This window comes from Pristis pectinata, chromosome 38, assembly GCF_009764475.1.
Source record: "Pristis pectinata isolate sPriPec2 chromosome 38, sPriPec2.1.pri, whole genome shotgun sequence".
Taxonomy (NCBI): domain Eukaryota; kingdom Metazoa; phylum Chordata; class Chondrichthyes; order Rhinopristiformes; family Pristidae; genus Pristis; species Pristis pectinata.
The window spans coordinates 8,139,601-8,153,863 of record NC_067441.1 but is presented as its reverse complement, the minus strand read 5'-3'; the positions used below and the strand labels follow the sequence as shown (position 1 = coordinate 8,153,863).

The window sequence follows — 14,263 nt, the reverse complement described above, 5'->3', positions numbered from 1 at the left end:
CCTGACGGAGGGGGTACCCTTGAGGCGGCCATGAAGGACGTTGTGACCAAATTTGCTCTCGACTCCACCACTGCTACCCTGCTCCCATTGGGGGTGCAGTGATCCGGGGTAGAAGCTCAGTATCACAACTATTGATGTTGGTGGATCACTCCACCTGGCATGGTAAGGGCAGTGGGTAGAACCACTGCCTCACAGCTCCAGTGATCCCAGTTCGATCTTGACCTCCAGCGCTGTGTGTGTGTGTGGAGTTGGCATGTTCTCCCGGTGACCACGTGGGTTTCCCCCGGGTGCTCCAGTTTCCTCCCACATCCCAACAATGTGCGGGGTCAGTGCTGGGTTAATTGACTGGTCTGTGTTACTCTCAGTGTAGCTGGGTTGCAAGAGTATTGGGGAATTCATTGGCACATGAGAGAATAGGTTACTGATGGGGTCGCATAGACTTGTTGGGCTGAATAGTCTCTTGTGTTGCAAAGAAACATGAGGCAGTGGGCCAAGCTTTGAGTGCAGGGAGGGTTGGTAGACCACTCTGGTGTGTGAACGCGCTGGTTGACTGATGCTTGGCTCACAGAATCCTTTTCTTCCTCCAACCTCCCCCCGCCCACCCACAGGATCGACGCCAACATCGAGGACACCCAGCTCAACGTCGAGGCAGCCCACTCGGAGATCCTGAAGTACTTCCAGTCCGTCACCTCCAACCGCTGGCTGATGATCAAGATCTTCCTCATCCTTGCTGTCTTCTTCATTGTGTTCGTGGTGTTCCTGGCCTAGAGCCGGCTCCTGGACCCCGCGCCCGCACACGTGCTCTCCTCCTCCGTGGATGGCGTCGAGAGGGCACACAGCGGGAATGTCCCTGGAACTTGGAACTCCCAATGGCGCTGCTGTCTTCAGGGTGTGGCTGGTCACAGCCAGTCACCCCTCCACAAATTCTCACCCACCCAGTGTCAGCTGTGCGCCCACAATGAGCCAAATACTTTGGGAGTGCGCAGCCGGCCCGCGGACATCTAGTAGGGCCAGTTACTGTGACCTCTCTCACTCCCTCCCGGAACTTCAACCTGTCCTTTCCCCTTGCTCTGTCTGTGTAGCATTTCCTTCTCTCTAGATCGCCGAGTCTTCTGTCGACCAGACCCATCGATGCCGTCGGAAGCCGCTGAGGAGGTGGACTTGCCCCAGAGCAGACGGGCCATTCGTGCAGGCAGCCAGAATTTGCCGCCAACCCCTCCTCCAACCTTGGCTGTCGGTCAAGAGTGACTGAATGCCTCGTAAATCCAAGGACTGGTGTGGAAGGGACATCTTGAGGTTTTGCACTTGTCTTTGGCGGTGAACGGGGAATGCTGACCTGAGAGATTCGAGACTTTGAGCTGTATATTTCTTTACCTTGAGGTTTAATTTAAGCTGCGTCATCTTCCTCTCTGAAATCAAGGTGACTTGGCCCTCACACATCCATGTTGTAACCGGGACTGGGTGTCAGAGTCACCGGACACTTTGAGTGGAGCCTGCCTGTCTCCTCCACCTTTTCCTGAGAAAGGTTCCTCCCGTTGTGAATTTTAAACTCTTTTTCCTCCCCTTGTACCCATAGCATTTTGTCCCTGGTTTTCCCCATCCCTCAACCAGCCCCCCCCCCCCCCCGCGCCCCCGAGTCAACACACGTTGAAGCTGCTAACCGATTCCCAACCATGGGCTCGATCCTCACCCAAGGCCCCCTGTATTGGAGCCCAGTTAGTAACGAGCGGGTTGCTCCATCCTGAACAGTGTTGCTTTATTAACTACCCCACCCCACCCAGTGCTCTCTCAGATCTGCCCAGTTAAGACAGCGCAGCGATTACTTGAAAGAGCCGATAGCCAAGGAGACATCAACACACAAGAAAATGAGTCCTGACTCTGTTCCAGATGACTCTGTAAACTGTCTACCTTCAACCAATAAATAAAAGCAACCACATTGAGGATTAGTTCACCACGGTTAGTACCTTTTTTTTTTGTTACTCTGCAGGGAACGAGCACTTTTAGTTGGAAGCAGTAAAAAAAAACTATGCTCTACTCTTATGCAGGATCAGGTGGCAGACCCTCTCCGTCAGTTCCGGAGTGGTGTATCCAGTGTTCCAGCTAGGGGAAAAGGGCTCAGTACCCGCCCCGTTTCATAGAAAGGTAGAAAGCAGGCTGTTTGACCCACTGCCTGTGCCAATTATCACGCACCCATTCTCTCACTAATCCTCCCCTAACCCACGTTATTCTCCCCACATTCCTGCCAACTCCTTCCCCCCCCCCCCCCCCCCCCCCCCCCCCCCAGATTCTACCACCCACCCACATGCTGGGGGCAGGCAGTTTACAGCAGGCAATTGCCCAGCACATTCTCAGGATGTGGGGGGAAAGCCAGTCACAGGGAGAACCTGCGAACTCCACACAGACAGAATTGGAGGTCAGGGTTGGTCCTGGGTCAACTGCATCGCTGGTCCTGCACCACTGTCGTCAGATCCGAAATCCGAGTCGGAGTGGCTGTCTTTCTCCTCGCTGGGTATTCCTGCTTGTCCGTCTGATTACTGTGCCTTTGCACTGATGCTCCCAGCACATTGTGTGTGGAATCGGCCCCTGAACGTGAAGCTTCCCCCGAGCAGAGCATGGCCTCAGTGAACTACACTCTAGCAAAGAGGTCTTCCCTTCTCGCTGACTCCCTCTGCCCTAATCCCTTCCGTTCCAAAACCGCCCTTCCCGCTGGGAGCATCACCCTTCCTGCTGGGCTGCGATTCCGGTGCCGCGGGGATCACAGCCCTTGACCTCGGCAGACGAGGTGGGGTTAAGACTTCAGGGGTGTGGCGACTCCAGTGACATTGGAGGCGATTTCAGCATCGTAACTCCCCCCAGCTCGAACCATTAATGTGAAATTTCACAGAGGACACACCTTTGGGACTCAGAGGCTGATTTAGCTTCTGCTCTAAGGATTTTTTTAACTTTTTCTTAGTTCTAATCAATTGATTTAAAAGAGGTTTAATTATTTCTAATTTAAAATGTAAAAATTTCTTATTAAACTAGGTTTCCAGAGCTTGTATAATTCTCCCTTGTTCCATAAACAAAGCAGCAAACCCAGGTCCTCGCGAGATAAGTACGACACTGTGTGTGCGCGCGCGCAGAGCATTTACCAAGCACAGGCTGTGGACCGCGAGACCTCCGACAGTCGCAGAAGAGCATTCTGCCAGCTTGCGCCCGCTGCCTCCGTCTACCTCTCCAGCCCTCTCCCTGCTGCTAACGTTTAGCTGCAGTGCCACGCCGACGGGGGAGCAGAGCGTGCTCCAGACCAGAGGAGGCGGCAGCGGCTGCAAGTTGGAGAACGCTCGGGGCATTAAACACCGTGGCCTCGCTGTGCAGGCCGCTGTTCATCCACAGCCCGGCTGAGCAGCAGGATCTGGTTTTGCTGCACCGTTTATTATTTAAAACACACCTCTCCCAGTGTTGCTTCAGCTTACTTTCTTCCCTGGAAACGGCTTAGTGTGAACCAGCACTCTGTGGACCTGTACATAAGGTAACATTGCCTGCTCTTCTATTTCTGTGGATAAGCTCCTTGTAGTTTCTGTCTTAACACCTCTCAAAGCTTTGCTGCAGTCTACCTGCAGAGTGCTGCCCCACTCCTCCATGTCTCCCTTCCTGTCACAGTGTTAAACTCAGGATCCCCGCCTGTGAAATTGCTCCACATCAATGTCCTGTCAACAATTATCTACGCACAGTTCGTTCTACGTCACTCCCACAGCCACCACTCGCTCCTTGCTCCCTTCTCTCCTCCTCTTCTAACCTTCCCCCCCCCCCCCCCCAACTACAACTGCCCACCCAGTGGTAGGCAAGATCGACCAAGTACAGACAGAGCTGGGGGTCCGGCTGGGTAGAGACCCTGACTTCGTCTGTCTGACCCCAGTTCTCTCCACCTGTGCACCCTCCCTCGACACAGGCAAGGGTTGTGTGACAGGAACAGACGACAGATACTAGGGAGGTGGTAGCAAGTGAATAGTTGTGGTCCTGTCTGAATCTGCATGGAAAGCGCCCTACGGTTGTGACTTTTTCTCTCTCTGCTTGGAAGTCAGTATCTGTGTTGAAGCACTTTTGTATTTTACACACACCAAATTTATAATAAGTATTGTATAATAATGTACTAACTTTGCCTCAAGGTTTAGCTCCACCTCCCCAATAAAGCATGTACTGTGCATACTTAGGATCCTGTTGTTCAAAAATGGATTTTTTTGTGAGTCTGTTCTCATAAAGGCCAAGGTTCTTCATTTATCATTCCATGCTCCCAGTCAGAGACAGCATGGATTAGATACGGGGCAAGGTTCCCTCCAAACTGTGCCCTTCCCTACTCCCAGGTCAGGGATAACACGGGTTAGACACGGTAAGGTTCCCTCCAAACTGTGCCCCTCCCCTACTCCAAGGTCCAGGACAGCAGTGGTTCGATAGGAATGAATCTCCCTCTACAATAGATAGAGTTGTCCCTGCCGCAACCTTACCAGACTAGTTAATTTTAACATTCCCAGACCAGGATGTGGCGGCGCAGAGGGTAGTGCCGCTGCCCCTCAGCTCCAGAGACCCAGGTTCGATCCCGACCTCCGGCGCTGTGTGTGAGTTTGCACCTTCTCCCTGTGACCGCGTGGGTTTCCTCCGGGTGCTCCGGTTTCCTCCCACATCCCAACGACGTGCGGAGTCGGTGGATTAATTGCTGTAGATTGACCCCCCCCCCCTTGTGTATAGGTGAGGGGTAGAATCTGGGAGGAGTTGATGGGAATGTGGGGAGAATGAAATGCATTCGGAAAGATCTAATAGCTCATGGATTCATTTGTTTTGAAAATTGCTTTCTTAACCAGGATGTCTCGATTCTGGGTCACAAATTAGTTGTGAGAGAAACAGTTACCTTCTACTGCTGAAACTGTTCACTGTCCAAAACAAGGGACCCATTCAAGACCCAATGACAAGGCTCCCTGCACTTCACCAGCCTCCAAGGGCAGGGGTGGTTCTAAACAGGATCAGAATGGGTGACGTAATGCACAATCAAATCCTCTTGTACCTGTGAAAGCAGTAACTCGGACTTAACAGAGCGCAGCATTGTATTCTGCCCTTGATACAAATCTGGTAAGCTCCCCACTTCAACTGGATTTATAAATGTTGCTCCAACCAAACACAAAAATATTTTTTTAACCATGGACTTCAAATAAAACTCGCAGTACCTCAACACCTTGGAACTCTGAGATGCTGGGTCTTCAGGAGTTGAGTTGCAGGGAAAGATTGAACAAGTTAGGACTTTATTCTTTGGAGCGCAGAAGAATATGGGGAGATTTGATAGAGGTTTACAAAATTATGAGGGGTATCGACAGAGTAAATGCGAATAGGCTCTTTCCACCTAGATTAGGAGAGAGAAGTACAAGAGGACATGGCTTTAGGGTGAAAGGGGAAAGGTTTAGGGGGAGCTTCTTCACGCAGAGAGTGGTGGGAGTGTGGAACGAGCTGCCATCTGATGTAGTAAATGTGGGCTCACTCTTAAGTTTTAAGAATAAATTGGATAGATACATGGACGGGAGAGGTCTGGAGGGTTATGGACTGGGTGCAGGTCAATGGGACTAGCGGAGTAAAGGTTCGGCACAGACTAGAAGGGCCGAATGGCCTGCTTTTCTATGCTGTAGTGTTCTATGGTTCTTCTATACTGTTTCACTGCTAATGTTGGTTTTTCCCTTGGGTTCTGCAGTGCTTTGCAAGGCAAGGAAGTAGTGGAGGTTGAGAGGCAAGGGTACAACAGGCGGTGGGGGGGGGGGGTTAAATTATCTTTTTTTTGGTGCTTTAGGAGAGCACGGCCAAGGATCGGTATGACCTCACTGGAGTACTGTGTGCAGTTTTGGGCTCCTTATTTAAGAAAGGATGTGCTGACATTGGAGAGGGTTCAGAGAAGATTCACTGGAATGATTCCAGGAATGAGAGGGTTAACGTATGAGGAATGTTTGACGGCTCTTGGGCTGAACTCCTTGGAGTTCAGAAGAATGAGGGGGGGACCTCATAGAAAGATTCTGAATGTTAAAAGGCCTGGACAGAGTAGATGTGGCAAAGTTGTTTCCCATGGTAGGGGAGTCTAGTACAAGAGGGCACGACTTCAGGATTGAAGGGTGTCCATTCAGAACAGAGATGCGGAGAAATTTCTTTAGCCAGAGAGTGGTGAATCTGGAATTTGTTGCTGTGGAGTCAAAGTCATTGGGTGTATTTAAGGCAGAGATTGATAGGTATCTGAGTAGCCAGGGCATCAAAGGTTATGGTGAGAAGGTGGGGGAGTGGGGCTAAATGGCAGAATGGATCAGCTCATGATAGAATGGCGGAACAGACTCGATGGACTGAATGGCCGCCTTCTGCTCCTTTGTCTTGTGGATCCAGAGTCACAAAGCCCACAGTGCACTAACATACCGGGGAATTGAGAGCAGAGGAGGCACATGTTTCTGTAGCTCCCTGCTACAGCTATGGGATGGATCGAACAAAAACAAAACGACAGCTACAATATAAAAGTTTTGTATATTGCTGGCCCTTCTGAGAACACAAAATAGGAGCAGGAGTAGGACGGACTGGGGAACCGGCACAGAGGCTCCCATTTCCTTGTGACCGACGTTCCGTTTAGAGGAGCTGCAGACGACTGGAGAAGTAGAGGCGTCAGGACAGTGAGATTCAAAGAAAAAAGAAATCCATTTACAGGGTTGGAGCTAGCACCACCTCAGAATCTTGGTCCGTTTCCTTCCACCTCATCCCCCCCCCCCCGGAACAGTTCCTTGCTGCTCCGGTCTCTTCTGAATCGGCCCGGCTGCTGCCTGTCACCATTGAGCCCCAGGCTGTGCCTCCCTCTTCGTTCTTGCTCCTTCCTCTGCAGGGTCTGCACCAAACAAAAAAAATTCACAGATATTTATTGCCACTGCTGTCGTAGGAGGCCTCGGTGAGACCACACCTGCGTACAAGCTTGAACTCCTTGCTCTAATTCTACAGAGAGAGTGCAGCACGGTTTCACCAGACTGGTTCCTGGGACAGTGATTGCCATACGAAGAGAGAGAGAGAGCATTTATTCTTTAGAGTTTGACAGTATGAGCTATGAGGAGAGGTTGGACAAACTTGGGTCATTTTCTCTGGAGCGTCAGAGGCCGAGGGGAGACCCGATAGAGGTTTGTAAAGTTATGAGAGGTGTAGATAGACATAATCTTTTTCCCAGGGTTGAAGTGTCAAATCCGGGAGAGCATGCATTTAAAGTTAAAAGGAGATGTGTGGGGCAAGTTTTTTTTACACAGGAAGCGGTGGGTGCCTGGAATGCGCTGCCAGGGGTGGTGGTGGAGGCAGATACGATAGTGGGGTTTAAGAGGATCTTACATAGACGGAGGGATAGGGATCATGTGCGGCCAGAAGAGATTTCGTTCAATTCTGCGTCGTGTTCAGCACAGACACGGTGGGCTGAAGGGCCTGTTCCTGTGCTGTACTGTTCTGTGTTCCAATGACAATGCGGCCTCATTAAAAATGTACAAACTCCTCATGGGGCTGAAGAGGGTAGAGGCAGGGAGGGTCCTCCCCCGGCTAAGGAGCCAAGAACCAGGGTCACCAGGGAGCTAGTGTTGAGCCTTTATTTAAGAAGGGCCGCAAGGACAAGCCAGGGAACTACAGGCCGGCGAGCCTGACGTCAGTGGTGGGAAAGGTGAGTGGAGGGGATTCTGAGGGATAGGATCTACCAGCATTTGGAAAGGCAGGGACTGATCAGGGAGAGTCAGCGTGGCTCCGCGTGTGGGAGATCGTGCCTCACGAATGTGATTGAGTTTTGTTTTCTGAAGAGGTGACGAAAAGAATTGATGATTAAGGTGAGAGGGGAAAGATTTAAAGGGGACCTGAGGGGCAAGTTGCTCGCACAGAGGGTGGCGGGTATACGGAATGAGCCGCCAGAGGAAGAGGTGGGAACTCCCGGGCAGAGTACAAAGTCAATGGCAGGATTCTGGGGAGTGTGGAGGAACACAGGGATCTGGGGCTTCATATCCACAGATCCCTGAAAGTTCCCTCACAGGTGGATAGGGTGGTTAAGAAAGATTATGGGGTGTTAGCTTTCATAAGTCGTGGGATCGAGTTTAAGAGCCATGAGGTAATGATGCAGCTCTACAAAACTCTGGTTAGACTACACTTAGAGCACTGTGTCCAGTTCTGGTCGCCTCATTATAGGAAGGATGTGGAGGCGTTGGAGAGGGTGCAGAGGAGATTTACCAGGATGCTGCCTGGATTGGAGAGTATGGATTATGAGGAGAGACTAAGGGAGCTAGGGCTTTACTCTCTGGAGAGGAGGAGGATGAGGGGAGACATGATAGAGGTGTACAAAATATGAAGAGGAATAGACAGAGTGGACAGCCAGCGCCTCTTTCCCAGGGCACCAATGCTCAATACAAGAGGGCATGGCTTTAAAGTAATGGGTGGGAAGTTCAAGGGAGATATCAGAGGGAGGTTTTTCACCCAGAGAGTGGTTGGTGCATGGAATGCGCTGCCTGGGGCGGTGGCAGAGGCAGGTACGTTGGTCAAATTCAAGAGGTTGCTAGATAAGCACATGGAGGAATTTAACATAGAGGGATATGTGGGGGGAAGGGGTTAGATAGTCTTAGGCGAGGTTTAAAGGTCGGCACAACATGGTGGGCCGAAGGACAGTACAGTTCTATGTAGCATTTGGACAGGTACATGGATAGGAAAGTATTTGAGGGATGTGGCCAAACGCGGGCAAATGGGACCAGCTCAGGTGGATAACTTGGGACGGCATGGACAAGTTGGGCTGAAGGGCCTGCTTCCGTGCCGCCCGACGCCAAGGCAGCGCTCCCTCGGTGCGTCGCTGGGCGTGCGTCCTGGATCGTGGGGCCTCTCGCCCACAGCTCCCGGGGGTGGGTGGGGGAAGGAGGTGGCGAACAGAGACCGCGTGTCCCATCAGGGAATGAGGAGACACCCACCCCGCGTAGCTCCCCGCTGCCCGCTCTCGAACGGGAGCCCGCCGACGGGTCTGGATTTTGGCAGCAGTTCGGCGGGCACGTTGATGCTAAGCATTCCTGCACCCGGTTACACTTCGCCCTCCCTCTCCCCCCAGGCTGCTCACCTCCCCCTCCCACCTCCCACCCCTCCCCACCCCACCAATACCGTCCGTGTGCCTTCACTCGGTGGGCGCCTGGGGTTCGGGCGTCTTCTGTGGCCTCTTCTGCTTCTTCTTCACTTTCCGGGTGACCTTGCATATGCGGGGGCTCTTGGGTCCCAGGCTAGCCGCCGACGAGTCAAAGTCCGATCCGTAGGTGGGCTGGTTCCCGTCCTCCGCGCTCCCAGGCGACGGGGCTGGGCGGTCCGGCTCCGGTACTGGTTGGGCTTCTGGTTTAGTAGCTTCTTCTGCTTTAGTAGCTTCTTCTGCACTGACCACTGAAAGCAAATCGCACGGCATGAGTGAAGTAAGGACACCCGAGTGATGGAACATAGATCAGTATAGCACAGGAACAGGCCCTTTGGCCCACAGTGTTGTACCGAACTAATTACGGTCATCCCTTCCCGTGGTCAATATCCCTCCATTCCCTGCACATTCAGGCCTCGAGTATCTGCCTCTGCCTCCACCTCCACCCTAGGCAGCACATTCCAGGCCCCCACCACTCTCTGCATGGAAAAAACTTGCCCCCACACATCTCTGAGCTTTCCCCCCCTCACCTTAAATGCACACCCTCTGGTATTAGACATATTGATGCTGGGGGAGAAAGATACCAGCTGTCTATCTATGCCTCTCAGAATCTTATAAACTCCTTTCAGATGGTGCTAGAATCGCCAATGGAGTCATAGATCAAACAGGCCCTCTGGCCCATCGAGTCCGCACTGGCCATCAGACTTTTACACCAGTCCTGCTTCACTCTCCGCAGTCCCGTCTATGATCTGGACGAAGGAACCGGCGGCATTGTGGCCGAGTTTGCGGGCGATACCGAGATGGGTGGAGGGGCAGGTAGTGTTGCGGAGGCAGGGGCTTGGACAGGTCGGGAGAGTGGGCAAAGAAGTGGTAGATGGAGTACAGCATTGGGAAGGGCGGGGTGATGTACTTCGATAGGAAGCATAAAGATGCAGACTATTTTCTAAATGGGGAGAGAATTCAGAGGTGCAAAGAGACTTGGGAGCCCCAGTGCAGGATTCCCTTAAGGTTAACTTGCAGCTTGAGTCGGTAGTAAGGAAGGCAAATGCAATGTTAGCATTCATTTCGAGAGGACTAGAATATAAAAGCAAGGGTGTAATGCTGAGGCTTTAAGGAGTATTGTGAGCAATTTTGTGCTCCGTATCTAAGGATACTGGCCCTGGAGAGGGTCCAGAGGAGGTTCACAAGAATGATCCTGGGAATGAAAGGGTTAACGTGTGAGGAGCGTTTGACGTCTCTGGGCCTGTACTCACTGGAGTTCAGAAGGATGAGGGGGGGAATCTCATTGAAACCTACTGGATACTGAAAGGCCTGGATAGAGCGGACGTGGAGAGGATGTTCCCATCAGTGGGAGAGTCCGGGATCTGAGGGCACAGCCTCAGAATGAAGGGACGTCCCTTTAGAACTGAGATGAGGAGGAATTTCTTCAGCCAGGGGATGGCGAATCTATCGATTTCGTTGCCATGGAGGGCTGTGGAGGCCAAGTCATTGGGTGTATTTAAGGCAGAGGTTGGTAGGTTCTTGATTAGTAAGGGGGTTAAGGGTTACAGGGAGAAGGTGCGAGAGTGGGGTTGGGGAAAAAAATCAGCTTTGATTGAATAGTGAAGCAGACTCAATGGGCCGAATGGCCTAATTCAGCTCCTATGATCTTATGGTCTCAGCTCCCCCCTCCTCCCCCAGATTCTACACCTCACCCACACACTGGGGGCTAATGAACCCACTGACCTGCACATCATTGGGATGTGGGAGGGAACCAAAGCACCCAGGGGGGAAACCCACGCGGTCACAGGGAGAAGGTGCAAACTCCACACACACACACACACACACACACACACACACACACACACACAGAGCCAGAGGTCGGAATTGAACCCAGCTCTCTGGAGCCGTGAGGCAGCAGCTGCTATGCCACTGTGCCAGCCTTTACCAGTGTAGTCTCCTTACCTAGGGAAGAATATACTTGTGATAAAAGGAGGAGTTGGTTCACCGAATTGGTCCTTGAGATGGAGACACGGGAGACGGCCGATGCTGGAATCTGGAGCAACACACAACCTGCTGGAGGAACACAGCGGGTCGAGCAGCGTCTGTGGTGGGGAAAGGAATTTGTCAACGTTTCAACCCCACAGATGCTGCTCGACCAGCTGATTTCCTCCAGCAGACTGTTCGTCGGTCCTTGAGGTGGAGCGATTGACATAAAAAGGAGAGAGTAGGCGGACTGGGCCTGCATTCTCCGGTGAGTTTGGAAGAATGAGAGGAGATCTCCCTCTGAAACTTACAAAACCGCAACCTGCAGGGTGGCCGTGGGGATGATGCCCCCCCCCAGTTTGGGGTGTCCAAGACCAAGGGTCACAAGCTCAGAGTGAGGGGTTGGCCTTTTGGGACTGAGACGGGGAGAAATTTCTTCACCCAGAGAGTGGTGTATAGAACAGTACAGCACAGGCCATTCAGCCCAAAATGTGCCAGTCTTGATGCCAATTTATACTAATCTCCTCCTGAGTATCACCCACACCCCTCCATTCCCTTCATATTCATGGGTCTATCTAAAACCCTCTTAAACTCCACCAAACTGCCTGCTCCCCACCCCCACCCCTGGTGACCCCTTCCAGGCACCCACCACTCTCTGTGTAAAAAAAACTTGCTCGTCACATCGCCTTTAAACTCCCCTTCCCCCCCCCACCAACCTTAAAAGCATATCCTCTGGGGTTTGACATCTGTCTACCCTGAGAAAAAGACTCTGTCTACCCTACCTACACCTCTCATAATTTTAAAAAAGCTCCGTCAGGTCTCCCCTCAGCCTCCGACACTCTTAAGGAGAACAACCCAAGTTTGTCCGACCTCTCCTTGTAGCTGATGCTCTCTAATCCAGGCAACATCCTGGTGAACCTCTTCTGCACCCTCTCCAAAGCCTCCACACCCTCCCCAAAGCCTCCACACCCTCCCCAAAGCCTCCACACCCTCCCTGTAACGGGGCGACCAGAACCGCACGCAATACTCCAAGTGCGGTCTGACTAAAGTTTTACACAGCTGCAACATGGCTTCCCTACTCTTATACTCAATACTCCTACCAATGAAGGCAAGCATGCCGTACGCCTTCTTTACCACCTTATCTCTCTCACACACACACACACACACACACAAGACAAAGGAGCAGAAGTAGGCCATTCGGCCCATCGAGTATGCTCCGTGGGCTAAACTAAAACTATTCCTACCTAGCCCCAGTTTCCAGCCTTATCCCCATAACTCTTGATACCTTGACTAATCAGATACCTATCAATCTCCTCCTTAAATGCCCCCAGTGATTGGGCCTCCACAGCTGTACATAGCAAAGAATTCCGTAACTTCACGACTCTCTGGCTAAAGAAATTTCTCCCCATTTCTGTTTTAAACCGGTACCCTCTAATTCCAAGACTGTGCCCTCTAGTCCTGGACTCACCCACTTATCCACTTGCGTGGCCACTTTCAGCGAATTATCTTTGGAACGCTCTGCCCCAGGGGTTGAGGAGGCTCCAGTTTTGCTACTACAATCGCTTCCCCCTCACCAGTACCACTAGTTCCAGGATCCCGACTCACCAGAGGTGTGCCCTAGCCAGGACGGTGTGTGGCTGAAGGGACCTTGTGGGGGTGATGGGCCCCACACACCGGTCGTCCTTCCAGGCGAGAGGTTGTGGGTTGGAAGGTGCTGTTGAAGAAGGCTGGGTGAGTAAACACTGCACACCGGTGGTGGAGGGGGGAATGGTGTTCCGGGGGGGTGCCGATTGAGCGGGCTGCTTTGTCCTGGACGATGTCGACCTCCTCCAGAGTTGTTGGAACCGCACTCACCCAGACCAGTGGGGAGAAGATGTATATAATGGAAAGGCCTTGGGGTGCCAGGAGATGAGTCACTCACCTCAGGATCCCCACCCCCAGACCTGCTCTTGTGACCACGCTCCATCCAATCAGACAAACTGAGATCCAATCGAGCCGAGCTTCTTGTCTGGTGCACAAGGCGACTGTGGTACTGTATAGTTTTTTTTGGGGGGGAGGGGGCTCACAGCGCCTAGGGGGAGTCCTGAATAGAAATCAGAGTCCATTTTGGGAGGTTCACTGTGGGACGGGGAGATTGCTGAGATTTGGGGGTTCAGTCCACAGAAGGGAGGTTCAACGTAGCAGGATTCAGGGCAGGCACGGTTAGCGTGACGCTATTACAGCGCCAGCGACCCGGGTTCAATTCCCACCGCTGTCTGTGAGGAGTTTGTACGTTCTCCCCATGTCTGTGTGGGTTTCCTCCGGGTGCTCCGGTTTCCTCCCACATTCCAAAGACGTACGGGTTAGGAAGTTGTGGACACGCTATGTTGGCGCCAGAAGCGCGGCGACACTTGTGGGTTGCCCCCAGAACACTCTACGTCAAAGATGCATTTCACTGTGTGTTTCGATGTGCGTGTGACTAATAAAGAGATCTGATCTGAGAGTTGTTCGGCTTGTACAAGTTCAGGCAACACACAGAGCATGATTTTAGGGAGCTGTGGATCCAGAGCAGGGTGAGTGGAGACATTCGATTTTAGTTTTCAGGAATTGCTACCCGGATATCAGGATTCCACAGGCATATTTGGGAATGTTAAGCTTGGAACTGGGATTCAATGTATGGCCGCACTAACTGGGGGTTCACTGTGCGGTTTGAGAGGCTGCCAAAACTGTGGGCTCACCCCTTGGGGTTCAGTGCCTACTGCTGGGACAGATCTGGAGATGATTCACTCGACAGTTTGTGGGTTCTTATAACAGTGCGGGACACTGCTTTGTCGGTGGCGTACAGTGTGAACTGTTGGGCTTGACGTACAGTTTGTAGGGTCCACGGTACAGTTTGGGGGTTCTGTGCAGTTTGCAGGGTTGGTTGTAGGTGGGGTGATCACCAGAGTCTAGGTGCTTCAGTCCGAAAGTTGCTCCATAGTGGGGTACAACAGGGTATGAATCTGGACAGAGTCTCGGACCCCAGTTCAGTCCACAGGACGGGGCTCGGAATTTGGGGGGTTCGGTCCACAGACTGGCATGTGGCTTTAAGTTTCCTTCGCAAAACTGGGGTTCACTGAACAGCCAGGGGTCCATTCACATGGGATTTGGGGGTTCACT

At 52.3% G+C, this 14,263-nt stretch overlaps 1 protein-coding gene across 2 annotated transcripts in view; it reads left to right on the top strand.

The window, feature by feature from the left end:
* stx5a (syntaxin 5A) overlaps positions 1-4,195 on the top strand; it is a 48,107-nt gene extending 43,912 nt beyond the window's left edge. For both annotated transcript variants that reach the window (XM_052045106.1, XM_052045105.1), the window contains one exon: positions 609-4,195. In XM_052045106.1, the coding sequence (XP_051901066.1) occupies positions 609-768 (160 nt within the window). In that variant the 3' untranslated portion in view covers positions 769-4,195. The remainder of the gene's footprint in view (positions 1-608) is intronic.
* The last annotated feature ends 10,068 nt before the right edge of the window (positions 4,196-14,263 follow it).